Source organism: Tachysurus vachellii, chromosome 7 (assembly GCF_030014155.1).
Source record: "Tachysurus vachellii isolate PV-2020 chromosome 7, HZAU_Pvac_v1, whole genome shotgun sequence".
Taxonomy (NCBI): domain Eukaryota; kingdom Metazoa; phylum Chordata; class Actinopteri; order Siluriformes; family Bagridae; genus Tachysurus; species Tachysurus vachellii.
In genome coordinates, this window is record NC_083466.1 from 19,605,809 (window position 1) to 19,632,822 (window position 27,014).

Here is a 27,014-nt window from a genome sequence, read left to right on the forward strand (position 1 = left end):
CCTAACGTGCACTTTCACTTTCCATTAAACTTCAAGTGTATTTTTGGAATGAATTCGTTTTTTTTTTAACGTGTAGAATTCTAGTAGTCTTACAGCTTGGTTTAAGTGCATTAAAGCACACCAACACAGTGAGAGGCAGCATTGACCAAACAAAATAAATCAGTGATTTAACACAGGACGCATCCAATCTCCATAATAAAGCGCATAACACGGTAATCTGGCACGACATGCAGGCTGCTACACACGGAACAGCAGCTCAAACCCAAATGGTTCTGTCTTTGCTCTAAATAAGTGACCACGTAGGGTTTAAGATGATACATCGGTTTTCTAGGTTGTGCACTATATATGTATGAAAGTAGGCGGTTCGGACACGCAAGGCTGCTGCTGTCAGGAAGGAAGTTTTAGTCGGTCTTCAGCCTAGGATTAAGCTACACGTCGTGCGTAAAAACGGTCATAGGATAATGTTACAGATTTATAACTCTTCAGTGCGTTAGTGGTGGAAGTGTGAAAGGGGAAGAGGACTCGTAAACACACACACACACACACACACACACGATGGAAGTTGAAGCACTGGTGATCCTGTGACGCCTCTAAACGCAGCACTTACAGAAGGTATGTACAGAAAAGGTTTCTGTTTGAAACTCCAACTTAAGTTAAGTTAACTCCAACTTAACTTTCTACTATTTTCCAACTTTTATTTGGTGTGTTTAAACGCTGATGTTATATTAGGAAGTAAAATGTTGGATGGTCAACTTGATTCGGTGCCATTTGAAATCCTTGTGTACTGTAACTTCAGTTTCATGTGATTTACTGACATTTAGTTCAGTCTCTGAATGACGTGCACGTTCAGTTGTTTTGAGTTTGCTCAGATTCCTACATTACCCACAATGCTGTTTCTTATGGTGGCAGTTGTGTTTTACTTCATTGTGTCATTCTGCCATGAACAGAAAGATGCAGCAGCGCTTTAGTCCAGATACTCATCTGTACACTCTGCTTGTTCATACTAGTACCACCGCCAAACACCACCACACTAGTCATCTTGTAGGTTACTGATTAGCTGAGCCAAACAAATCCCTGGCATATGTACTGTACATATATACTGCTTTGCGTTCTAGGATTTCCAATTCATTGTTTCCTGCATATCTTACAGTTATGTTGGATTTCAGTAATTCCATTATACAGCACATCTCTGGAAAACAAGCTTCATGTGATATGAGCAACAGACAACTGCTAATTTCTTACAGGAATAATGAAAATGCAGCGTTAACACCACCATCACTAAACACGTCACACATACTCCAATATAAAGACATGCACTGTGTTTCATGTTGGAGTTCCTTTAATGTATTTTTTTTTATTGATCCGGCTTGTGGTGTGTGAGTCATTTGGGTTAAAAGTGTCTATAGGGTTGGAAAAAGTGTGTTTGTTGTGTCCGTACTTGGCATTGCTCTTTCAAATCCATGTTTCATTACCTTTAATATATAACTTCTGCCTCACAAATGTTACTCAGTTCTATACATGCATTTGAATGAGTTTCCTGATTCTTGTACACATTAGGTTGAAAGTTCATCTCATTTTTTAAGGACATTTTAAACCAGGATTCCTCAAACATTCCCAGACTTTAGACATTAATGAGACATTACTTTATTACATTAATGACATTACTTTATTACAGTGTGCCACTGATTACTTATCATAATCCTGTTTGCTTGTTTGTGTTGTATAAGGACAGAAGATGGAGAACAGTGGCTTCTATAATGATAACTACAACAGTGGAAGCAGTGATGATGACCTGGTTGACCTCAGTGGCACTGCTCAGGATCTCCTCGAAGATCTGCCATACGACGAGTGGGACCACAACTCGGGTACGCACGCAGCATAGAAATTCTGTTCTTCTTAACCCAGAGCCGTTATTGTAGATTCATGTGGGATTGGCTATATTCTGAACATAAATGGAGTGGAATATTCTCTTAATGTGTGCAGTTGGAGCATTGACAGGAACAGTACATGATGATGATTCAGTGGAAAACTGGGAAGATTTTTTGAGTCGAACAGAAAGCTGATTCTCTTTAACTTTTTCTCATTCCTCTTCTTCATTCTGCACATACACCCAGAATATCTTGTTTCTTTGACAGATTAACTTTTCTCCAGCAAGACAGATAAAATCTTGCCAGGATACGAAATCATGAGATGACAAAATGGGCACATGTACAAAAAAAAAAGCAACAACAGATGAAGTGAATAAATGGCATTAACCCGTGTTGATGCAGTCTGTTGTAGTCATACTTTACAGTACAAATAATATAATAATGTTAAAATTCAGAAACTATTTTTTTGTTTTTGTTTCATACTTCATATTTTAATGAATATTATTTTCAGTATATTTTTTCCTTCACTTCTTATACAAGTAAATCATATTTTTAATTGTAATTCTTATTTTTATTTTATTTTATTTTATTTTTTTAATTTTTATTTTTTTTACACAAACAGGCACTGCATGTCTATGCTTTTGTATGTGTGGCCTAAAAAACTCAGTATTTACAGAGGGAAAATGCCTAGCAGAATAGTTATTTAGCACATATTAGTGATGCACTTTTATAAGACCCTTTGTAATTACAGTTAAGCACATAAGAAGTATTTACATGTGGTAATGGTAAAATGATAATCTATGAACTTGTAGATTATTATTATTTTCTCAGATTGTTGTTCATTTGTCATCATATCCTAACAAAAGACTAACCATATCATGATTTTTTTAAAAAGAGAATCAGAATCAGAATCAGGTTTATTGGCCAAGTGTGTTGATGTTGACACACACAAGGAACTTGGTTCCAGCTGTTTGTGACTCTCAAAAGTACAGACATAAATAACATTATACTATACAAGACAAGATAATACAGACTATACAAGAAATGAAGATGTGATACAAAAATTATGAGTATTAAATATGAATACAGAATATCTGACTAGTCAGTTATGTACATAAAGTGTGAGAAGTGCATGGTAGTGCTAATAACAGTATTGTGTAATATTTTGCTTTTGTGCAATATGCAGCAGCAGCAGTGTGTGTAACATACACGGATAATGTGATCACTGACAGTTCTGATAATGCAGTACTTATAGATATGAAGCGGGGAATATAATTATGGTGAGTTGTTAATCAGGGCGATTGTCTGGGGAAAGATACTGTTCCTGTGATGTCAAATACATTTCATTACAGGACAAGGAAGTTCACTCTCTGCACTGAAGTGGTGTTTAGTCTGCCTGAATGAGGCCAGTCACAGTTTTTCCTTCCTCATTTTTCTTCCTTCTGTCACTGACACTCTGAATCACACGGGGGTGTGAGAGTGAGCGAGCGACTGTCGGGGGTGTGAGAGTGAGCGAGCGACTGGCGGGGGTGTGAGAGTGAGCGAGCGACTGGCAGCAGGGGCGAGAGTGAGCGAGCGACTGGCAGCAGGGGCGAGAGTGAGCGAGCAACTGGCGGGGGTGTGAGTGAGCGAGCGACTGGCGGGGGTGTGAGTGAGCGAGCGACTGGCGGGGGTGTGAGTGAGCGAGCGACTGGCGGGGGTGTGAGTGAGCGAGCGACTGGCGGGGGTGTGAGAGTGAGCGAGCGACTGGCAGCAGGGGCTAGAGTGAGCGAGCGACTGGCAGCAGGGGCTAGAGTGAGCGAGCGACTGGCAGCAGGGGCTAGAGTGAGCGAGCGACTGGCAGCAGGGGCGAGAGTGAGCGAGCGACTGGTGGGGGTGTGAGTGAGCGAGCGACTGGCGGGGGTGTGAGTGAGCGAGCGACTGGCGGGGGTGTGAGAGTGAGCGAGCGACTGGCAGCAGGGGCTAGAGTGAGCGAGCGACTGGCAGCGAGCGACTGGCAGCAGGACTGGCGGGGGTGTGAGAGTGAGCGAGCGACTGGCAGCAGGGGCTAGAGTGAGCGAGCGACTGGCAGCGAGCGACTGGCAGCAGGGGCGAGAGTGAGCGAGCGACTGGTGGGGGTGTGAGTGAGCGAGCGACTGGCGGGGGTGTGAGTGAGCGAGCGACTGGCAGCAGGTGCGACAGTGACCTCGTCCTTGCCTAGTCAGTAGAAATGATCTCCTCTTTTTTCTGTCAATGTCTAGATAAAGAAGGAGAAAGTAATTAATAAGATGGGGGAAGGGTTTTTATGGCTTTTGATTCTGCCTTTTCGTTGTATTGTAAAGGTATTGAGTTTTTTTGTGGTGTGTTTTACATCCTGCAGTGAGATTAGATCACAGTGATTTGTGCCTAGATCAGAGGGCTACAAGAGGAGAAGTGTGTGTGTGTGTGTGTGTGTGTGTGTGTGTGTGTGGGGGGGGTCTTTTTGGGGGGGGTCTACTATCATCCTGTACAATTATGATTGTGGGGGCATTTGAAGGGCAGGTGGTTGGTGTTAAAAAACAAAACAATAAAAAAACAGCTCTTCACTTAATTTGATCTCATTTTTAATGTGTTTTTGAGGCTGGAATGTATTACAGATTGGCCACTGAGAAAACCAACAACTATTCTATTCTCAGTCACTGAGATCACATTTTCCCCATTTTGATGTTTCATGCCTGATGAAGGCCTTTGACCTGTATCTGCATGACATTTATACACTGTGCTGCTGTTACGTGATTGGCTGATTGAATAATAACATGTATGAGCAGGTTTTTTTTTGTATAAATATATAGTACAAAAACATTACTTTTAATTATTACTTTTTCTGTTTTGGCAAATATATGCAAACAATGTGGTCTTTGCTTTCAGGCAGGCAGCCAACAGCTTTTATTACTAACACATGACCAAATGAAAACCTTATTAATATATAACCTTAATATATATATAATATTTAAATATATAATATCTCTCTCTCTCTCTCTCTCTCTCTCTCTCTCTCCCTCTCTCCCTCTCACCTCATTGGCTGCTATCTTTACTTTCCTGAAACTCATCATGTAGCCAGATTTCTTTTATGCCTAAATTTGCTCTTTGATGATTTATGTAATATATTAACTGGTGTGTACGAACACATTTCCTACCGGATCTGACCTTCTACCCCTGACATAGCACTGCCATTAAATGTCTAGTACAGAATGGTTAGGGTGACTCACAACAGCAAAGCAATATATCACTATTCTTTTGCCCCCTAATTCAATAGTCAGGTTTAAAACAAAATTTTATATCTTTAGTGAAATTTGATATTCATATTTTGCTGAATACAGTTACATCTATATCACACATGATGATGAGAAGGATAACACTGAGGAGGTTAAGCACACTGTAGTTTTGCTATTTTTTTAACTCCCACTCTAGGGTTCAGGAACTTGCGTTTTCATTCCTTCTGTTCTTTGAGTTCCAGGAAAAACAGCTAGTCAGAATTTTAGTCTTGTTGCAACACAGCAGTTACAACAGGTCATGCAGGGAGTCACATACACACTCTTCTCTCCCACAAATCCTGCTTCCCTGTGGGCCGATCCCATCAGCATCATAGGCCAGACAAGGCCAAAGGTCACTGGTGTGATTTCTGATGTAGTAGTCTCATAAGGAAAGCTGTTAACCAAAGCGAGCCGTTTCCCATGCTCCCCAGGTTGGGTGGTTTTGTGTAATACCAGGAAATGACGAATAAGAGTTGTGTAGGAGCCATGTTACAGTAAGTGTATGTCACGTGACCTTGTGAGAATAGGGGTGTCAGTAATTATGTAAGGTTAAAACACCTGTTTGTAGCTTTGGAAGCATGGGGGTGAGTGCAGAAGCACACATTTTTTGGTTGACCGTATCATCACTGTATAATAATAATATTTTCATTGAGAAGCAGTATTGTTGACCTTGAGCAAATCACTGTTATACATTGCTATATTAAAACAATCTTCAAATGGATGGAGAATAAACAGCAAACTGCAAGGACGATTAACGTGTCACGATTTTATTGCTTCCCACTCAGCTCCTTGGCGATTTTAAGAGTATTGTGATTCTAGCCTTAGAGGAAGCTGTCTGTCTGAATAAAAAAAAAATTTGAAATTTGGCAAAAATAAGAAAAAAAAAGGTGTTAATGTCCTCTATGTATGAGAGACCTTTGGAACATCCTGTATTTAATATTTCTGTCCTTGTCATATCTTAACTGAACTGTGTGATGATTACTGACCCTTTTGTCTACAAAACTCAACTGTCTGCTACAATATGTTTTGTGGACATCCGGTTAATTCTCGGGTACTTCGAACCTACAGTATATGAATGTCTTTGCTTGTGTTTTATCTCAACACTTCTCATGTGTAATCCAAAATAAAGGCTTCATCTATGTTGTTATGATAGTATTAAATTTTTCCAGTAGAGTCCTTGAACTTGAACTATTTATTATAGCACAGATTGACAAAACTTACTGTCTGTAAAGCTCCAATATATCACAATAAAGTGTCTTGAGAGTTTTTTTTAAATTAAAGATATATAAAACTACATTTGATAAACATTTGGTAATGTCCAATGATGATCTTTATACATAGTCAGTTTATACTAGTGGTAGCAGATGTTTAGTGACTGCAGCTGTTCTCATATTTGGATCTAATTCTAATAGCCATGTATGTACGTTACTCATCAGTGTGTGGATTTTACAATTTATATTAAAATGTGCAAGCTCACATGTACGAGAATTCTCTTCAATGTTTCAAATGTGTTGAATAGGAACTAATACCAGGAACTGAAGATTTTAGGGTAGACGTTCTGGGAGACACAAGATGACTGGTGGGCAGATGGGCAGAGAAATGTGTTCGATTTTACTGCATAGTGTAAAATTAAGAAAATTCAATTTAAGATTAGGTTGTGTGGCTCTGATTTCACATGATTATCTAATATGAATGGGTTCAAACACAGGACCACAGGAAAAAAATTTTTTAAATATTATTATTAAAAAAGAATATTTATATATAATTTATTATGATTTTTTTTTTAAATATTTTTTTTGACCAATTTTAAAAAGGAATAATGTGTGTGTATACTGTTGCAGGACATGTCATTTACATTTTCCTAGCAAATTTTTGTGAATGAGGGGTCACGGTGGCTTAGTGGTTAGCACGTTCGCCTCACACCTCCAGGGTTGGGGTTCGATTCCCGCCTCCACCTTGTGTGTGTGGAGTTTGCATGTTCTCCCCGTACCTTGGGGGTTTCCTCTGGGTACTCCGGTTTCCTTCCCCGGTCCAAAGACATGCATGGTAGGTTGATTGGCATCTCTGGAAAATTGTCCATAGTGTGTGATTGCGTGAGTGAATGAGAGTGTGTGTGTGCCCTGTGATGGGTTGGCACTCCGTCCAGGGTGTATCCTGCCTTGATGCCCGATGACGCCTGAGATAGGCACAGGCTCCCCGTGACCCGAGGTAGTTCGGATAAGCGGTAGAAAATAAATGAATGTTTTTGAATGGTTGAATTCTTATGAAGTAACTACAGTTTGCTATTGAAATGGAATCATGTGCAGTGTTTCCTCCCAAAGTTCTATATATAAAGTTAATGGCTGATGTTGTGACAGTGACACTCCTAAACCACTTTGGTATGAAACTTGTCCTTGACTCCTGCAGCCATGATTCATAATCAGATGATAATGCACAGACATTTTAATGTTTGTACATGATTTACTTTCATTTCGAATGTATTCCTTCTCACTACAGACCGACATTTGAGATCTTTTTAAAATGATCTCTACACTGACCTTTCTGACCTTGTTTCTCCTCTTTGGCTTGTCTAGACTCACTCACTGTGTGTGTCACGTTATACAACATCTTTGGTGATTGGTAATATAGTGAAAAACAGGAATAATGCTGTTCTGTTGTAGGCAAAATTTTGCCTAAATGCATATTCTGTCCTCAAAATATTATGAGAAATGAATCAAGATTGCGATCTTGTGCCACGATCCTGTCTGTAGCGGGCCCTAAGCTGTGGAATAGCTTGCCACCACCAGTCAGAACTGCTTCTACGTTTGTTGAATTTAAATACATGTTAAAACCCCTCTCTTTTCCTGTTCTTTTAATTGTCGGTAATATGTACGTGTTCTTTTATATTTATGCTCTTTTTTTCCCTTTTTCTTTTAACTCTATGTACAGCACTTTGGCCAGCTCAGGCTGATTTTAAACGTGCTTTATAAATAAAATTGAATTGAATTGAATCATACTAGCTACCAGACTTATGTTTCAGTTAAAGAGTTGATGCAACGCTACACTAAACTTCACGATTAATTCGATTACATTATGAAGAACCGCACAGTCTTGTCAAGAAAGCTGTTCTGAATACATATTGCATTAGGCTTCACATTCCTCACAGGGCATATGAGCAGAGCTGGAAGTTCTACAATTACAATAGTGTCTAATTACAGAGTGATGAGATGTTGTGTCAGGACCTACCAATAAGTTAAATATGACATTTAATAAAAAAAAATAAAGTTAAGCCAGATCAGATCATTTTTGACACAGATCCATTGTCTTAAACTCCTGCTGTTAAAATGTACTAGTGCACTAATATTTTTGTTTTTTTTATTCTCAACACTTTCAGTTCTTCATTTTGTAAATATTTCCTGAACAGCGCTCAGCTCCACAAGATACTACAGTGTACAAGGATCATGGCCAAATGCTATATAAATATTTTCCTGTATGAAATATCAAGATGTTTTGTATAAAAGCCTCATGTATTATTAAACTGTTTGATTAGAATTCATTTCTTGAAAATTTTTACGATTGTCCTGCATTATTTTAAGGACAGGGGGAGCTGCAAATATTGGAAAATCCGGATTTGTTACTGAACCCGGGCCATTGTTATTGATCACAAAACATAAGATCCATGTGCATAAAGATTCTGTTAACAAAAAGGAAGTGGAGAGAATGTTTATAATTTGCATAATTGTCAAAAAATCCTGGTAAAGAGAACTGAGGAAATAAAGGACATGGAGGTGTATCAGTGTATCAGAAAAAACCAACACGCTAATGTTTTGTGCAACAAATCTTTTAAATATCAAGATTTTCCTGTATAAAAATGTGCCTGTATTAAACGCTTCCCATAAAAACACTTTGTATGAATCTGTACGGTACAGGAGATTATTTAATTAATGAGGTGCAGTTAATTATCATGATATTTTTAGCCAATATTTGTAACTCATTGCTTTCACACCCTTAATGTCACTCATCCTGCCCATCACCGAGCCTGCTCTACTTGTTCGATTGAAACTTTTTGGCACGTCTTAAAGCCTTTAGTCAATAAGCTTGCATGTGTACCTTTGTTTAATCCTGCAAGGCCACATGATCTTTATTTGACTTGGTGTATGAACATAGTGGGAAATTAGATAGTAACCTTGACAGTCTAGTCAGTTTTCAATCCCTGGCTTTAAACAACTCCATGTTCAAGCTAATCTTTATTCCTATTGCTATTTCTATACCCAGTCCCATGCAGTGATGAGGGAATTTCACATTTTCTTGTTGTGTCTTTTGTTAGGCATCTACTTTTGGGTTTATTGAGTGTTGGAAATACATACACTTCCTGTTGGGATTTGATTGGTCTGGACTGTCTAACACTGCTCATACTGGTTCAAGCCCCAGCACTGTCAAGCTGCCACTGTTGGGCCATTGAACACGGCCCTTAACCCTCTCTGCTCCATGTGCTCTGTATCATAGCTGCCCCTGCGCTCCAACCCCAACCTCCTCAGTTGGGATACGCGAAGGAAAGGGCATACCACTGTGCTCTATTGTATATGTGGCGGTAATAAAGGCTTCCATATTTGTGGTGATCTGGTCATGCACAGTTCCTTTAACTCTGAGTCAGATCTAAATTGAGCTGTTCCTCTTTAGTAGATAGATCAGTGTGTTTTTCCACTGATGCCACATTTGCGCTTATATGACATTGTGCATTTAAAATGAATGATGTTTTTTCAGGCTACAGTGCAGGAGGAGGCCGTGGACACAATGGCACTGTTAAGCTGCTGGATCTGTTAGACGATGGGTTGCATGCAGTGGGAACATACGATGATTTCAACACCATCGACTGGGTGAGGGAGAAATCCAAGGACCGAGATCGTCACAGAGAGGTGAGCGTGAGGGACACAACCTGGGCCAGAGTTACACTGTGTTTAAGGGGTGATTTAAGCAAGCATTCTCTCTCTCTCTCTCTCTCTCTCTCTCTCTCTCTCTCTCTCTCTCTCTCTCTTAGATCAACAAGAAGAAAAGGCAGTCTGTACTGGATCTCCTCTTGAGTGTGAGTGATGCTTTCTCTGGCTGGCTCCTCATGCTCCTCATCGGCCTCACATCTGGTTAGTAATGCCTTAAGTGTTAAGTAGTACACACACACCAATGTGTTTGTTCTTCCTGACTACTGGTTGATTAGCATTACTTACCTTCAGCAGTGGTTAAATCATCAATTTCTACTAGTTATGTCTGTATTGATGATGCATTGAAATTGATAGAATACTGAAATACAGATGCTTCAGGTCTCTCCCTCTCTCTCTCTCTCTCTCTCTCCCTCTCTCTCTCTCTCTCTCTCTCTCTCTCTCTCTCTCTCTCTCTCTCTCTCTCTCTCTCTCTCTCCCCCCCACTCCAGGAGCACTAGCTGGAGGCATAGACATCACAGCTCATTGGCTAACAGACCTGAAAGAGGGAGTGTGTCTGAACGGCTTCTGGTTCAACCACGAGCACTGCTGCTGGAACTCCAAAGAGACCACCTTCCAGGAGAGAGACAAGTGTCCACACTGGAAGAGCTGGGCCGAGCTCACGGTGGGAGTCAGTAAGGTGTGAGCTCATACACACAAACACAGGCAGGCCAATAGCTTATGTTCTTACACACAGGTGCAACCACATGTAATAAAGAGGGGAAAAGCTTTGTCAGTATTTATTTGAAAATACACATACACATAGACAGAGAGGTTTGGCTGTTTTACTGAGTCAGCTATGAAGTTCAGATCTAGTTGGTGTGATGTGTGGTGGTAGTTACTCCCTCTAGTGGTGTCGAGTTCAAAACCACAACAGGATGTGAAAGCAATGCTTCATTTTTACTTGCTTGTCTAAAATGTCAGGCCTCCAGCCCGCAGTACATAGTGGATATAATCTAAAACATGCTGGTGTTAATTCTGGTGTTAATCACTGGATATATTACATCATATTTACACTATTATTAAAACAGTCATACAACTAAGGAGAAATTTTTTCCTTTGTATATTTACAACATATCACAATGTATGTGCTATTCACATTATGTGTAGACACACGCGCACACACTAAGAGGTAAATGATGGTACTGTTCTGTGTGTGTGCACTAGGGGGCGAGTGCCTATGTGGTGAACTATCTGCTGTATGTGACCTGGGCTCTGCTTTTCTCATACCTGGCTGTGGTTCTCGTCAGAGCCTTCGCCCCTTATGCCTGCGGCTCAGGAATCCCTGAGGTGAGATGCCTGTGTGTCTAACTGTCTCACCCACTAACGTCAGACACTTGGACATGCACACACTTTCTTTTCTCTCTCAGTATCTGTATCTGGAATGTTCTTCATTTAAAATTGGAAAAAAATGAAGGTTAAGTGAATATTCTTAGCTCCTACTTAAACGTAGGCAAATGTGATACTGACCACGTTAACTTCTTAGCATCATTGTACAAATGGTCAGATTTCTCTCATGTGTGTTACGCAAACACTCGGATAGATTTGATCTGAAATCTCTCTGTATTTGGTACAAACCTCAAATGTCTGATACACCTAGAACCTATCAGGAATTTAAATATATCTGCTACTTTGTACATGCTTACAATAAAGTGTTTAAAAAGGTGAGTTCTATCTAGAGCCTTTAATATTAGTGGCTTGTTAGCACTTTTTACATTGCAGTCAGTTTGGCTAAAATGCTGTGTGTGTGTGTGTGTGTGTGTGCGTGCATGTGCGTTTTCTTAAAAAAGCTCTACCTATTGCGTAAAGAAGCATTGGCGTGTTTTAGCAGCATAAGAGTATCATACTCATGGGTGTTTGCTTGATTTCTGAAACAAAAGTGGCAGAGGAAAAAAAAAACACAAACAAGTTTGCAGATGTTAAAATCTCGTTATCTGCATAATACACACACACACACACAAATATTCCAGATTGCCATATCCCTTCATGTGTGGAAAAAAAGAGTCTTAAAGTAAAAGATTGTTTTAAAGCATACGTCTTTAAGACTGTAAGAAATCTCTCCTCTGTCTTAGCTGAGATCGTTAAGCTCAGAATGATCCATTACCAAAAAATATCCTTTTCAGCACTCAGTTCCTGCCAAGAGCAAGACACTGTCACACAAATGATGATCCAGGGAATGCAAAAATGTTAAGTTCCTCCCTTTCACGGATCATCCTGTGTGGATTAATGGATTAGAGGTTGCTGACGATCATGCATTTCCCAAGACACTGATTCATTACTCTGTCCTGTATCAAGTCGTTGTGTATCAGAGTACAGAATCGTGCCTGTGTTAAACCTTTCCCTCTGTGTTTCTTCCAGATAAAGACCATCCTAAGTGGGTTTATAATCCGGGGCTACTTAGGAAAATGGACTCTAGTGATAAAAACGATCACACTCGTGCTGGCCGTGTCTTCAGGCCTCAGTCTAGGGAAAGAAGGTCCTCTAGTGCATGTGGCCTGCTGCTGTGGAAACATCCTCTGCCATCTTTTCACCAAGTACCGCAAGAACGAGGCCAAGAGGAGGGAGGTAGGAGACACGGGGCAGCGGCAGGAGGGAGTGGGAAATGGAGAGGAGTGATAGAAAGATAAGGAAGAAAAGGGTTGGAGATTGAGGTAAAGCACAACAAGATAAGGAGAAAGTGGATGGGGAGAGATTCGAGAACGGATGAAGAAGAAGACAGGACCCTTTGTGCTTTAAGCCAAGAAACAGTAATATAATATAAAGACGTTTGCTCCAGACACGGTGGTAAGAGTACACGTCAAATGTTAACCGAGCTGGACAGATTACTGAGCAGGCAGATAGCTACACTTTACTGCTTCAGTTAGCTCCATTTACACCGGAATGGAAATGAAAGTAATAATAATAATAATAATGATAATAATTATGTTTAATGTATAACGGATGCTTCTTAATTAAACCGGATGTCTACAGTACGTGTGTGTTTTAATTAGCCTGTGATGGGGTAATAAGTTCGGGGTAATTATTTGTTTTTTTTACACGTGTAGGCTAATAAATGTGTACATTTGTGTCCGTGTGTGTGTTTGGAATGTTTCAGGTTTTGTCAGCAGCCTCCGCTGTGGGTGTGTCTGTAGCGTTCGGAGCTCCTATAGGAGGAGTTCTCTTCAGTCTGGAAGAGGTCTGAATTAAAGCACTTAATTATTTCTGAAATTATTAACGTGTCGTTAAAATTCTGTTTCACAGAGGCACACAGAATCTGTGTGTGCAGCAATAATATGTAGAGTCAACTCCATAGTTATTGGCACCCTTTAATACATATGAGGATTTTTATATCCAAAGCAAAAAAAAAAAGACAGGTGAAACTATATTTAATGGACGAAATGATCTTGCATTTCCTATTACAATAAATCAGATATATGATTATTATAGCGTTCTATTACTAAAGCTTAAATAAGCTAGTTTTGATATCTGTTTTTCAAATAATTTATTCTTAAGAAGAAGCAAAAATTGTGTCAATTGAATAAATATACTAAATTCTATGTAAAGGCTTGCACTTTTGCCTTGTACCTCTGGGGTTGGTGTTCGATTCTTTCCTCTGCCCTGCATGAGGAGGTAATATGTTCTACCCATGCTTTCCTCCACAGTGTAAGGTTTCCTCCAGGTATTCTAGTTTTCTCCCCCAGTCCAATGACATGCTCTGTAGGCTGATTAACATCTCTAAATTGTCTGTAGTGTGTGTGAATGGGTGTGTGTAATTTTGCAACCATTTGCACTTTTTCATGTACAACACAAGTTTAAGTTTGCAGATGTGGATTATTTTTTTTAATCCTGATTCCTTATTTTTAATCCCTAATATTCTTATATAGGGTTCAAATCCAGAGACTGAGTTGATCATTGTGAAACGCTAACGTTTGTGTTTTAATCATTTTGGATAATTTTGGATTTGAATACATCACACCATCACTGTACAATTAACTGAGTGCCAAACATCGTTCTTATGTTCAGACTAGTTCCTGCAATAAAGTAGTTGATGGTTTTCTGTATACCTATCCCCATTTAGGTCAGCTACTACTTCCCCTTGAAGACAATGTGGCGTTCGTTTTTCGCTGCTCTGGTAGCCGCCTTCACTCTACGCTCCATCAATCCCTTTGGCAACAGCCAACTCGTCCTCTTCCATGTAGAGTTCCACACCCCATGGCACCTTCTGGAGCTCTTCCCTTTTGTTTTGCTTGGTATTTTCGGTGGTCTATGGGGGGCATTTTTCATCCGTGCAAACATTACCTGGTGTAGATGGAGGAAGAACACACGCCTGGGCCACTACCCTGTGTTAGAGGTGGTGCTGGTGGCTCTGGCTACAGCAATGTTGGCTTTTCCAAATGACTTCACACGTATGAGCGGCAGCCATCTCATCTCCGAGCTGTTCAACGACTGCAGCCTGCTCGACTCATCCCAGCTGTGCGACTACACCTCGCAAGTGCCTCGTGGAGCAGTGAACACCAACTTAAGTCATGCTGCTAACTTCAGCAGCGGCCTGTCTGAAAGAGCTGCCGGGCCTGGAGTGTACACCGCCATCTGGCAGCTGGCGCTAGCACTTGTCTTTAAGACGCTGATTACTGTGGTTACGTTTGGCATGAAGGTATTACAACAACTACAGTAGCAATGTTTTTCAGACAGACTGTTTGCACAGTCGTGTTTGATAAACTGTCTCCTTTTTTTAACCGAACCTAATCTCTGCAGAAAGCATTGGCAAGAGAGAGCTTTTCTACATCATTTGGGGAAATGTTTTAGTTTTTAACTTCAAGTAGAATTATCATATGTTGAAGTTGGATAATCCTTTGCCATTTTTGCAAGAAATCAGAATGAATGACATCCAGTGTCACTCCCACAAAGCCCCTAACTCATTCATCACAATATTGAAATTATGTACTTGTCTCATCGAGCTCTGAACTCAGCCCAGTTTGCACTTCTCTGTCGTAGGTGCCCTCTGGTCTGTTTATTCCCAGCATGGCGGTGGGGGCGATAGCAGGCAGACTGCTGGGCATCGGCATGGAGCAGCTGGTATTCTACAACCACGACTGGTCCATCTTGAGAGGCTGTCCATCCAGCGCCAAATGCATCACTCCAGGCCTCTACGCCATGCTTGGGGCAGCAGCATGTCTGGGTATGTCTATGTCTAACCCACTTCTTTAAAGCACATCACAAAATCACCCCATTTCATCTTTCCACTAAGGGGAATGTGCCCACTCATACATTTAATTACAAGTGCTTGTTTCATCCTTACCCATGCTCGTTGCTGCCCAGTTGTAACCCAGTAAGTCCACAGCACATATTTCACAGCTCATAAAACCTTCAACCTGGCACTTGCGGTTAACTTGTAAGTGGTGCTGGAGGCCTGCCTGCATGACAGACGTTAAATGTAGGCCACTGATGTATTAAAGCTCATCTGATGAGGAAAATGCCTGCTTGGCTGTTTGAATTCATAAAATGGTCTGTTGTAGTTTTGGTGTAGATGTAATCTCGTTGATGTGTGGTCTGAACTACATTCTGAGTGGGACTGTGGGACTTCTGATCCAGTCTGATGTGCTTGTTAAAAAAAAGCTTGCACTCCTTCATCACTATTAAGTTTCATTTATTTTTTATTTGTTTCTCTGTCCCTTTCAGGCATTTGCTGATTTTTTAAGGAACTGAAGGATTTTTAAGAAGCTAGAAATTTGAATAATATAATAATATATAGCCAAGTACAGTTTCAGTGCTACAATCAACTTAGTAATTCAAATCGAAGATTTCAGCCTTTTCAAGATTCCTGTGATCTGTGATGCGGTTGTAAAGACTGATGATTTGTGTTAGTTTGTTCCAGAAATGCTCAACGAAGCCCATTTGGCACCAACAACCATGTCATGGTTAAAGTGACTGAGATCAAGAATTTCCTCCAATCTGTTGGATGTGAAGATTAACTAAAGCTCTTGACCTGTATGTGAAAGGTTTTATGCATTGCTCTGCTGCATCATGGCTAATCATGTTCTCTTTTTTCCTCCCCCTTTCTCTGCTCATCTTTCTCTCTGCCTCTTGCTTCATTTCCCTGTACAGGTGGTGTAACTCGGATGACTGTGTCTCTGGTGGTCATCATGTTTGAGTTGACTGGAGGACTGGAGTACATCGTGCCCCTTATGGCAGCCACTATGACCAGTAAGTGGGTGGCGGACGCACTGGGCAGAGAGGGCATCTATGAGGCGCACATCCGGCTGAACGGCTACCCTTTCCTCGAGCCCAAGGAGGAGTTTAAGCACAAGACCCTGGCCATGGATGTAATGCGTCCACAGCGCGCTGATCCTCCACTTTCTGTCCTCATGCAGAGTGGCATGAGCGTGGACCAAGTGGAGGCCGTGATCGCGGATACATCATACAGCGGTTTCCCTGTAGTCGTCTCCCAGGAGACTCAAAGGCTGGTGGGTTTTGTGCTGCGGAGGGACCTGGTTATATCAATAGGTGAGATGGGCGAAGGTGTGTGTGTGTCTAGAGATTTTAATATACGTGTATGTGTGTGTATGTGTGCGTGTGTGTGTGTATATATATATATATATAATTTGTGTGTGTGTATTTGAAAATCTCTAGACACACAACCAAGCTTTGTTTATTTTATATTTTTATATCCTCATCTTCATGTTTCTCTCTCCTCTTTACCAGATAATGCAAGGCGCATCCAGGAGGGCATTGTGGGAGCATCACAGGTCCTCTTTACAGAACATACTCCAGCTCAGCCTTGCGATGGTCCTCCTTCCCTCAGACTACGCAGTATCATGGACCTCAGTCCACTAGCCATCACTGACCACACGCCCATGGACATCACAGTGGACATCTTCCGTAAGCTCGGCCTACGCCAGTGCCTCGTCACACAGAATGGGTAAGTGATTGCGTGCGAGTGCAATATTTATTTAAACCTATAAGTCCAATTTCTATAAGCCCTTTAAAGCTACACACACTTACTCACATATGACTGGCATCAGCACAACACCTAAATTTAAATGAAAGTAATGTTACTCCATTGGTGTAACATTAAAGCGTTCAGTCAATTGTCTGGAGTTCTTTGACTTTTTGGAATATCATTTACTTTTTAGACTGAATATATATTTAAACTAATATTGATGTATTCACAAAAATGGCTGTGCTGTCTGGCTGGGAGAGACCACAATCCCCCTATCAATCACAAACACTAGCAAATCATGGACTTCAGTGAGCTTATGCATGTGGAAGAGGGTGGATGGCACTGTCTGCCGAGTGGGTTCCGCTGCAAAAGATGCAGCTGGCTGACTTCATATGTCTCAGAGATAGTCTTCATGCTCCCCAGGTGGTAGCTGTCTCATGATCAGGACGGCCAAGTCTAAAATTAGAAAAAACAAGAAGTCTGATTATATTGTAGCATGCATGAGCCAGCAGCCGATGGAGAGACAGACAGACTGAGAGACAGAGAGAAAGATGGACAGAGAACCAGAGAGAGAGAGAGAGAGAGAGAGAGAGACGTAGTGACAGAAAGAGAGACGAAGAGACAGACAGACGGAGAAACAGGCCGACACAGAGAGCGAGACACAGATGTTTTTTATTTTTAAAAGTTCACTTATTTCACTGTGCAAACAAATTTACAAAGTCAGAACACACACCATATAAATAAATAATCTTCCTTTACAGATTATTCTGTAAGTGCTAAGAAAATAACGGGGCATTTAAAAAATGTGTATCTCATTTCAAAGGCAGTGAGATCGTCAACAGAATTCTAAAAACAAAAGTCAGTCAACACACTTGACTGGATAAAGGCTTTGAAAAGTGCAGTAACATCGTGACATAAAGTTCTGTCTATTTTGGTTTTTTTCTGCTAACATAGATGGCCGATTTTGCCAAAGATAAAAGTCTACATTGAAAATGTTTCCTTAAAAGAGTTAAACGGATTCTGTAAAATCATAAATAGTGATTTCAATCGAAGACATTGTGTAAAAGCATGAATCACAGTTTCCCTGTTTAAACAAAAAGGACATTCTGCCCTTTTAATGGTCTCCTGCCCTTTTAAAACCCAGTTAACGGTGGCTTATACAGTGTTCTCCATTCTGGTTTTACATTTTTGTTTAGACCCAGTACATTGTGTATCAACTTTTTTTTATTTAAAACCTTTCTATTAAAAAACATGACACAAAACTTTTCCCTGTGGCATGTGAGAAATTTAAAACCATAGGATTTCCAGCTTCCAAGAAAGGTCCTGTTTAGTCCCCCAGTTTGGGCTGTAGGGTTATGCTGTAAAAAGGGTCTCTGTTGTTTGGGGTAGCTGCCTTGCTGCAGTGTTCAGATAGCAGTGTTATTTCTTCAGCTGTTAGAATGTCTTTCCACTTTGACAGCTGTTGAGTGACTGTTTGTGTCAATCTGATCAGACGTGTGTCTACCTCATATGTGTTCTCAAAATCTGCTCCATCCAAGTTTACCAGGTGCCCCAATGTGATTGTACTTGATTCCTGTAGTATCCTGTTAAGTCCAGGAAAAGAATAGTTGCTGTTTGAAATGTCGAACAGCGCTCCGTGGATTAGCGGTTCTTCCAGAAGCAAGCGTACAGTAGAAAGTGAGTTTTGTTGGCCTTTTGCAGTGAGAAAAAAAGTTTAAAAAATACATTAAAAAGGCTTTTGTAAAATGCTGGTAACCTGCTAGTGTCCAGCTTTGTAGAGTCCATAAGGAAGAGACTCTTGTCCATCTGCAGTCCTTCAGCGTTGTGCTGCAAGGTGGATGCAATTGCCTGCCTGCTGGAAGTTGTTGCACCATTGAGAAGTCTCTGTGTGAACTGCAGCAGAAAGGCCGCTGTCCTGTTTAGCAGGTGTATCAGTCCTTGCCCACCCTCTTCCTTGGGTAGGTACAGCACACTCTGGGGCACCCAATGCAACTTGTCCTAGGAGTATTCCAGACCAGAACAGCTTGTATCTCGGGCCAGAAGACACGGAGGCGTATCTACAGTACACAGGCCAACTTGTGCCAGGAAAACAGGAAGCTATTAAGTTGTTAACCACTAAAGTATGCCCTCTGTACGACAATTCTGGTGTTATCTATTCCCATTTTCCGAGTCTGCCTTCGACCTTCTCTATGGCCCCCTCCCAATTTCTCTGTGTGGTTGCCTCATCCCTTAGAAACACACCTAAGTATTTGAAGCCATCTCTTTTCCAGGTCAGACTGTCAGGAAGATTTGGCTTACCTTCTGTCAATTTTCCACACAACAGTGCTTCACTTTTGCTCCAATTTACCTTTGCAGAGGACAATACATTAAAATCATTAAACAAATTCATTAAAACCTGCACATCACTTTGTCTGCTAATAAAAACTGTCACATCAGCATAAGCCGATAAGTGAATTTCATTCTCATGATTTGGTAAGTGAAGGCCATGTACTTTTTTTTTATCTGTTAAAAGTGGGCTAGAGAATACAACATGCCAGATGGAGCACATCCCTGTATTACCCCCCTATTGACCTTGAACAGAGTGCATAGGCCACCATTAACTTTACAGTGACATGGAGAGCATGGTTAAAGAACCCTGATTTTGTTTATAAAATCCTGGCACAAACCAAAGGCTTCTAAAGTTTTCCACAGGTAAGGATGTTCAACTCCGTCAAATGCTTTTTCTTGATCTAATGAGATCAACCCAATGTCAAAGTTAAGCAGCTTAGAGATTTCAAGAATGTCCCTAATGAGGGATATTTTGTCAAAAATGGACCTATTGGGAACACAAGCAGTCTGGTCCAGGTGGGTGACTTAGTCCATTACGTTATTCAGTCTGTTGCCTAGTGCCTTTAAGAGCAGTTTGTAATCAGTACAGAGAAGCGAGATTGGGCACCAGATTTTAATGTCGGTAAGATCCCCTTTCTTGGGTAAAAGGGTGAGGACTGCCTTGCGACAACTCAATGGTAGCTTTCCTTCAGCCAAACTGTTAACTACCTGCAGCAGATCCTCTCCTAGTACTTCCCAGAAACACAACAGTAACAGTAATTCAACAGGAAGACATCAATCCCTGGTGCGTTTCCTGGTATAGAGTCAGAAGCTAATGTAGAACTCTCAGGTGCACCGGACCCTCTAGGACAACTATCCTAATTGTGTTCTTGCCCAAGTTCACTTCTGTAGAGCTGTATATAAAAACAAACTGCTCGCTTTCTTATATCCCTGGAGTTTAGCACAAGTGCCCCCTCAGAGCGTAGGGTGTGGATTAGTCTTTTTTGATCGTGTTTCTTTTCTAAACTTATTAGAAATTAGAATTAGAAACTTATTAACTTAAAAATTAGATGGTGTATCTATCTGATCGTTTTGGAACCTGGTCCAGGCCAGAGCCCCCTGTGCTTTCACACCTAGAATTTCAGTCAGGTGAATCCATCTCTCAGAGAGAAGCTCCGTATATATTTTTTGATCTTGTGTGGACTCTGGTAGTTCTTGCAATTTGATTATATCCGCCTCTAAGGCTTTCAAGGACTTCTTTAGAGCTGTTGAGAGCATAAAACTGTTTAATTTGCCCTTTTCATTCGTTACAAGGTTGGTGGGATTTTGGCAAAGAAAGATTTTTGGCTCTAAAATCATCCCAAAAAAATTTTCTCTAAAATCTTTGTTACGTAATAAAACTGTGTTTAAGTGCCAATGAGCACTTTGAGGCTTGATAGAGTTAAAGATAAAAAAACACTTTATCATGTTGTGGTCTGAGAAACTGGCTGGTAAAATGATACATCTTTTAAAAATGGCAAGATAGTGTTAAAACATTATCGCGTGTGTGTGTCCAAGTGTACTGCCTCTTATTACCATTTAAATACCTCCAAACGTCACTTAGTTCGTGTGTGTTAACGATTTTAACAAGACGATTGCGTGAGGGTAAATGAGGTTCAACATGGTTTCTGTCCAAGTCAAGTTCTGTACAAATAAAATCACCTATTTGCAAATAAAAAGCCAACTCCTCCACTAAGTGTGGTACTGTGGCTAACTGTATTAAATCTGGGAAATATTCTTTAACCTGTACCACTCTTTTGTTTTTTGTCGACTTTAGAAACATCTACATTATAATTATAAAAAACATTGACTCTGAGACAGAACTGTACTGGAGTCAGATAGTTCACTTTCACTTTGTGTCGTTTTGATCCGCCGCTTCTTCCAAGACGGCTTTTTTAAGGAGTCTACGGTCATTGATTCAGTCTGAGTTTTTTCTTTTTTTAGCACTACATGCTCCGTCTCCCTTTCACTGCCATCGCCCCCTGTTTATTTTTCAGTTGTTCAGTATCGCTGTTTATCAGTGTGTGGTGTGGGACCGACTTTCGTTGAGGTTGGTCCAGCATCTGCAGGCCCTGCAGCACACTCCTCCACTATCCGACTGCGCTAATAACTAATAGCTAATAGCTGATCTGTTCTCATTCTCTTCGTTCTTCTTATCGTTATTTTTATTGGGACAAGTGCAAAACCAAGTGTCCAAAACCAAGAAGAAATCATCCACTCTATAGCTGAAATACCATACCACTCGATAGTTTAACGCCAAGTCTAGTTCCGCGTCGTCCTTTACAATCATGTAGGTGAATCTCCTGAACGAAACAACATGTTTCAGTAAAGGAGATTCGCTTCCAATTGGATTCATTTTAATATTTAAGACCAGTTTTCTATAGCGAGAAAGAACTTGCTTTAAAATGTCATCGCTAATAAATGGAGGGACATTTGAAATATTCACTTATTTTGATGGCATTGAAAGAGGGAGAACGGTGGTGAGAGCTCAGTCAATGACAATTCGTCCCTCAACCAGTTCAGTGACCTTCTCTACCGAACTCGCAGACATCACAACTTTCACCCCACTACACTGCGTGAGAAGCCCTAAAGCCCCCTCACCTGGGGCCGCTGTGCTGCCCTGTGAACAGGTAGCAAACGGCCTGGGAAAACAAAAAAGATAAAAGTGCACTCCCCCAACCCCCCACCCCCCCAAAAAACAACAACAAAAAACAGAATATATATTAAATATAGACAAACGAGAAGAAGCACAAGCAGCCACACTCGTGGTCTCACTCACAAACACTCACTCGCTCCCAGCATGCCTTGAGAGAGTGAGACAGTCGGAGAAACAGACAGACCGAGAGGCGGGGGGATGGAGAGAGGCACATGGATAAACAGAGAGAGAGGCACATGGAGAAAGAAAAAGAGAGAGAGAGAGAGGCACATGGAGAAAGAAAGAGAGAGAGAGAGAGAGAGAGAGAGAGAGAGAGAGAGGCACATGGAGAAAGAAAAAGAAAGAAAGAGAGGCACATGGCGAAAGAAAAAGAGAGAGAGGCACATGGAGAAAGAGAGAGAGAGAGAGAGGCACATGGAGAAAGAAAAAGAAAGAAAGAGAGGCACATGGCGAAAGAAAAAGAGAGAGAGAGAGAGAGAGAGAGAGAGAGAGAGGCACATGGAGAAAGAAAAAGAAAGAAAGAGAGGCACATGGCGAAAGAAAAAGAGAGAGAGGCACATGGAGAAAGAGAGAGAAAGAGAGAGAGGCACATGGAGAAAGAAAAAGAAAGAAAGAGAGGCACATGGCGAAAGAAAAAGAGAGAGAGGCACATGGAGAAAGAAAAAGAAAGAAAGAGAGGCACATGGAGAAAGAAAAAGAAAGAAAGAGGCACATGGAGAAAGAAAGAGAGAGAGAGGCACATGGAAAAAGAAAGAAAGAAAGAAAGAGAGGCACATGGAGAAAGAGAGAGAGGGAGAGACACACAGAGAGAGGGAGAGACACAGAGAAAGAGAGAGAGGGAGAGAGACAGAGAAAGAGAGAGAGGGAGAGACACAGAGAAAGAGAGAGTTCAATATTATTATTAAGAGTTTTAGTCTTTTGACACGATGACTGAAAAGAAACCAGAGGTGTGTGTTTGGTGGGTTGGGAATGTATGACTTACTACTGGGAGTCAGATTTATTCTTGTTGTGGAATTTGTATCATAAACTATTTCAAAATGGCTTTAGCTTAAGAGAAAACGATAGCTGGCAAGTGATTAATGTGTTTCAGATGCTTTTGTGTATTTCTTTTCCTCTTAACTCTATTAAACTGCAATCAGTGTGTGTGTGTGTGTGTGTGTGTGTGTGTGTGTGTGTGTGTGTGTGTGTGTGTGTGTAGTATTTCATCATCCAGATGGGATTGTTTTCTCTACACTGTATTTTAGTTAGTTATCTTACTACCACTGGCCTCAGTCATACACGTATCCTGGGGACAGCCGTAACATTCAGCCTGTGGTCTGGGCCCAAAAAACACGCTGTGAGATAACAGCAGACAAGCTCTAGATAATATTCAGTACTCTGGATTCTCTCTGACTGCATCGTAGTTGTGAGTCGTGAACAAGCGTGTAGCTCAGCCCCTGTTTGTCATAAACCATCACAGCACCTGCGCAACCAAACAGACTGCTAGAAACTAGATGCCTTGTGATTTAATGTACTGAAGTCAATCTAAAAATGAGCTGATGTTAGAAAATTAGGTAACGTTCTCAAAACTCAGCAACATGGCAACATTCACTAATATTCAGTTGAAGAAACTAAACATTGTGATTATGATTTAAATATAATGAATATTTATAATGCAATTCTGTTTAAGACTGAAAATAAGTGGCTTCAGTGGTTTAGATGGTATACTGTGTGTGTGTGTGTGTGTGTGTGTGTGTGTTTCTGTTTATCTTTCTATCCCTCCCTGGAGCCAGACTTTTTGCCAGCAAATGGAACTTGCATCTGTGATCGATTGAGGGTTGACAAACTGCTTAATTCCACACACACATGCGCTCACACACGCACACGCACAGACACACATACATTTGGTCATGTGTACAAATACCTTACGTCATACTTTCTTCCAGACATTCATTCTTGTTTTTTTTTTTGTGTATGGAGCTGTCAGATTACTAGCCTAAGTGGATTTCATGATCAAATAGATCTTATTCATTCTTTTCTTCCTCTGTCTTTGCAGGCGTTTGTTGGGGATTATCACTAAGAAGGACATTTTGAAGCACATGGCCCAGATGACAAACAGAGACCCTGAGTCCATCCTTTTCAACTGAAAATATTGTCCACAGACATTAAAACCCATTCCATACATGGACACACACTCCAGATTGGATCACCACAATTACCTTTGGGAAAGAGGGAGTGTGTGTGTGTGTGTGTGTGGGTGGGTGCGTGTGTGAGAGATTTTTTTTGAGTGAATGACCTGAGGATTTGGCGTAGTTGGTGAAGCAGAGTGGGATGACATGCCTGTACGGGAAGTCCTGTCTTCTGGAGGATCTGACTCTATATAGCTTCCCCTGAAGCTGTCACACACTGCAATGCTGAGTAACACACACACACACACACACACACACACACCACTGATCCACATCTTCTTCAAAAGACTGTCACAAGAAATTCCTGTGAACACTTTGCCTTTTTTTAATCCTGTATATCTCATCCCTGGATTCTCTTTCAGGGAAGTCATGGCAGATGAAGGGCATTTTGGGAATGTCAGGCATTTGGTTGCACTCTTCTCTCACTCACTCTCGCTGACATGCTTGAACTTGCCTAGGTCAGATAATCGCTGTGGGAAGTAGATGAGAGATGAGTCGAGAGCGTATCATGTTAAAAAGTCACACACTCTGTCTTCCTCACACTCAGCCGGCCTGTCAGACGCTCATGCAGACAAAAGACAGCGTTGTGTTAGCGCATGGCGGAATTGAAGTGTTAATTTAAAATGTCAGCACCTGAATGTTTAACGTGCGAACGTGACTTGAACGTCAACAGCTTTTAGAAATGTTGAAGGGAATTATTTAAGCCACTGTGGTCAACTTGTATGTTTACATCATTCATAAAGATATATGGATGAGAGATTCTAGAATCTAGAATAAATTCTATAAATAAATTCTACAATCTAGCATCCATTTGGGGTTTTTCTGCCATTTGTTTCAGATTATTTTACATAGTTGGTCAATTTTTCTAAAACAGATTAACATTTTCCCGAATCGGTACATGCTTTAGATCACTCGTGAAATTTTCTGGAGTATTCTGGAGAACATTCATTGCACTGCAGTGGGTTACTCCAACTGATCAGCCACAGAATACCCATAATGCATTTCTGTTTTTTTCTTTTTTTTTTTTTACCGACACAACTTTAGACATACAGTTCCTGTGTGTTGTCTTTCCCAGCCCGGGCCAGTAGAGGTCACTGTCTCTCACTAACTCTCATGGCTACACTGTGATTATTCTGATCCTTTTTTGTCCAGCTCTTCTCCTCCTCTCTTTACCTCCCTAATGCAAGGACATGTGAGAGGTCATGTCACCGTCTCACTCCAGAGAACTGCAGTCTGAGAGAGTTAAAGTTTCTCCTCCTGTGCTGCGCTCCCAGCACGATGGTCTCGTCTTGGGTGTGTCCATCATCCGTCCTCTGTTTATCTTGCTGGCTTTCATTATGACCCTGGACAACCTCGACTAAGCGTCATGTCTTTCAGTTCCATCCTTTTGTTTTAGCAGCTGTGATAATTCAATAATGACATAAGAGGAGGATCAGGCGGAGCGCACAGGCGGAGTGCTGGAGAGCTCCCTGACAATTATTTACTCTACTCCCCGTCTTCGGCACGCTCACTCTACTTCTATTGTACTCGGAGGATTATCTACCTTAACACAATGTTAAAAGCATGTAAGTCCTTTCAGATACACTGTGAGGCCTCTCTCTCGTGCACTTGCTTACTTTCCCTAAAATTCCCGCGAGCAGGAGTGAGGGCGCAGAGGTCGAAGGAGCTATTGTTCCTGCTCATGCTCGTCTGGGCTAGTGGTCGCCAGGATGTTCCCCGACGGCGTTTCCCCGCTGCCCGGCCCTCTTCCACTCTTAGAGAGCCAATTTCCGTACAACAACAGCCAATTCTGCTTTATTGTATTATAATAAAGGCGAGGAAAGAAACGATCTCTGCCTCCGCTGATTGAAAGTAGATGTTTGTATATGTGCATGCAAGGAGCACAGGAACGAGGGATTAATCTTTTCTTTAATGACCCCCTGAGAAAACAAGGCGAGTGTTGCTGGGAGAGGCTGGAGGGAAGGTTAATTAAACAGCGGGGCTGGGTCACATTCACAAAGGTCCCTTTTTTGTGGCATGAGGGTTATGAGAGAGAGAGAGAGAGACGGAGAGATATTTGGCTAGAAGGAGGCTTGCTTGTTGCTGCCGGGTTACTGAGCTCTCTGCTGTAATCCATCCCTTGATTGGCTTTAAGGGCTCAGTCCAGGGCTGAATGAAATGTCATCTAGAGCAGGACATGCCACAGACTGAGGCCACATACCCCCTTCTCCTTCTCCCTCTCTGTGTTTCTTATCTGCAGAAATCCACACACCACCCTGTAGAAGAATGTTCAAGTTAGTGCTTTATCCAGCTGCAGTATAACAAATGTGCCATTCAAACCCCGGAAGATAAACAAACAAAAAAAAAAAGCATGCAGCTAAACGCTGTTTGTAAGGCGCCTGTTTTCGCTTACAGAGCAGTCGAGTCATGGCAAATGAATTGTTGTAGCAAGCACAAGATTTTGTCACAAGCCCAAGTCTTGTGTGTTGTGTCCCAAACGCAGAAGATGCAGACACTAGAGCGAATACACAGTTGGATACACCTCTCAGAGTTACTGGACCATCAGTAGGTTTGTTTCATCCGTGCACACAGCTGAACACAACCTGCTTCCCATCACAGAACTAATACTGTTTCAGCTTAAAGCAGAGTGAGACCTCACAGTAATCACTGTAGAATTATTCTGGGAAAATTGGACCAAAAAAGGTTTTGAAGGTCAATAATAATGCATTCTTTAACACAAAATGAATTTGTTACTTTATTTATTTTGTAAAATGCTGAATCTGCACTTTGGAATTTGTGTTTAAAAAAGGCTGTTTTTGTGGAAACTTGTTTGAATAAATATGAAGCATTATAA

At 41.2% G+C, this 27,014-nt stretch overlaps 1 protein-coding gene across 2 annotated transcripts; it reads left to right on the top strand.

Annotated features, from left to right (window-relative positions):
- Positions 1-416: 416 nt before the first annotated feature.
- On the top strand, positions 417-27,014 carry clcn5b (chloride channel, voltage-sensitive 5b). 2 transcript variants are annotated; one of them, XM_060874801.1, is made up of 13 exons: positions 417-612; positions 1,733-1,865; positions 9,884-10,035; positions 10,158-10,257; positions 10,545-10,732; positions 11,260-11,382; positions 12,451-12,657; positions 13,187-13,267; positions 14,150-14,725; positions 15,067-15,250; positions 16,177-16,575; positions 16,774-16,990; positions 24,049-27,014. In XM_060874801.1, exons 2-13 carry the CDS (start codon positions 1,736-1,738, stop codon positions 24,137-24,139), a joined length of 2,448 nt encoding a protein of 815 aa, XP_060730784.1. In that variant the 5' UTR covers positions 417-612; positions 1,733-1,735; the 3' UTR covers positions 24,140-27,014. The 2 variants fall into 2 exon arrangements, with proteins under 2 accessions (XP_060730784.1, XP_060730782.1); XM_060874799.1 differs by having other exon boundaries at positions 418-612; positions 1,728-1,865.

Coding starts and splice junctions, on each gene's coding strand:
- clcn5b (XM_060874801.1), top strand. CDS start 1,736: ATGGAGAACAGTGGCTTCTATAATGATAACTACAACAGTGGAAGCAGT. Junction 12,658..13,186: donor ACGAGGCCAAGAGGAGGGAG/GTAGGAGACACG, acceptor GGAATGTTTCAG/GTTTTGTCAGCAGCCTCCGC. Junction 16,991..24,048: donor TGCCTCGTCACACAGAATGG/GTAAGTGATTGC, acceptor CTGTCTTTGCAG/GCGTTTGTTGGGGATTATCA.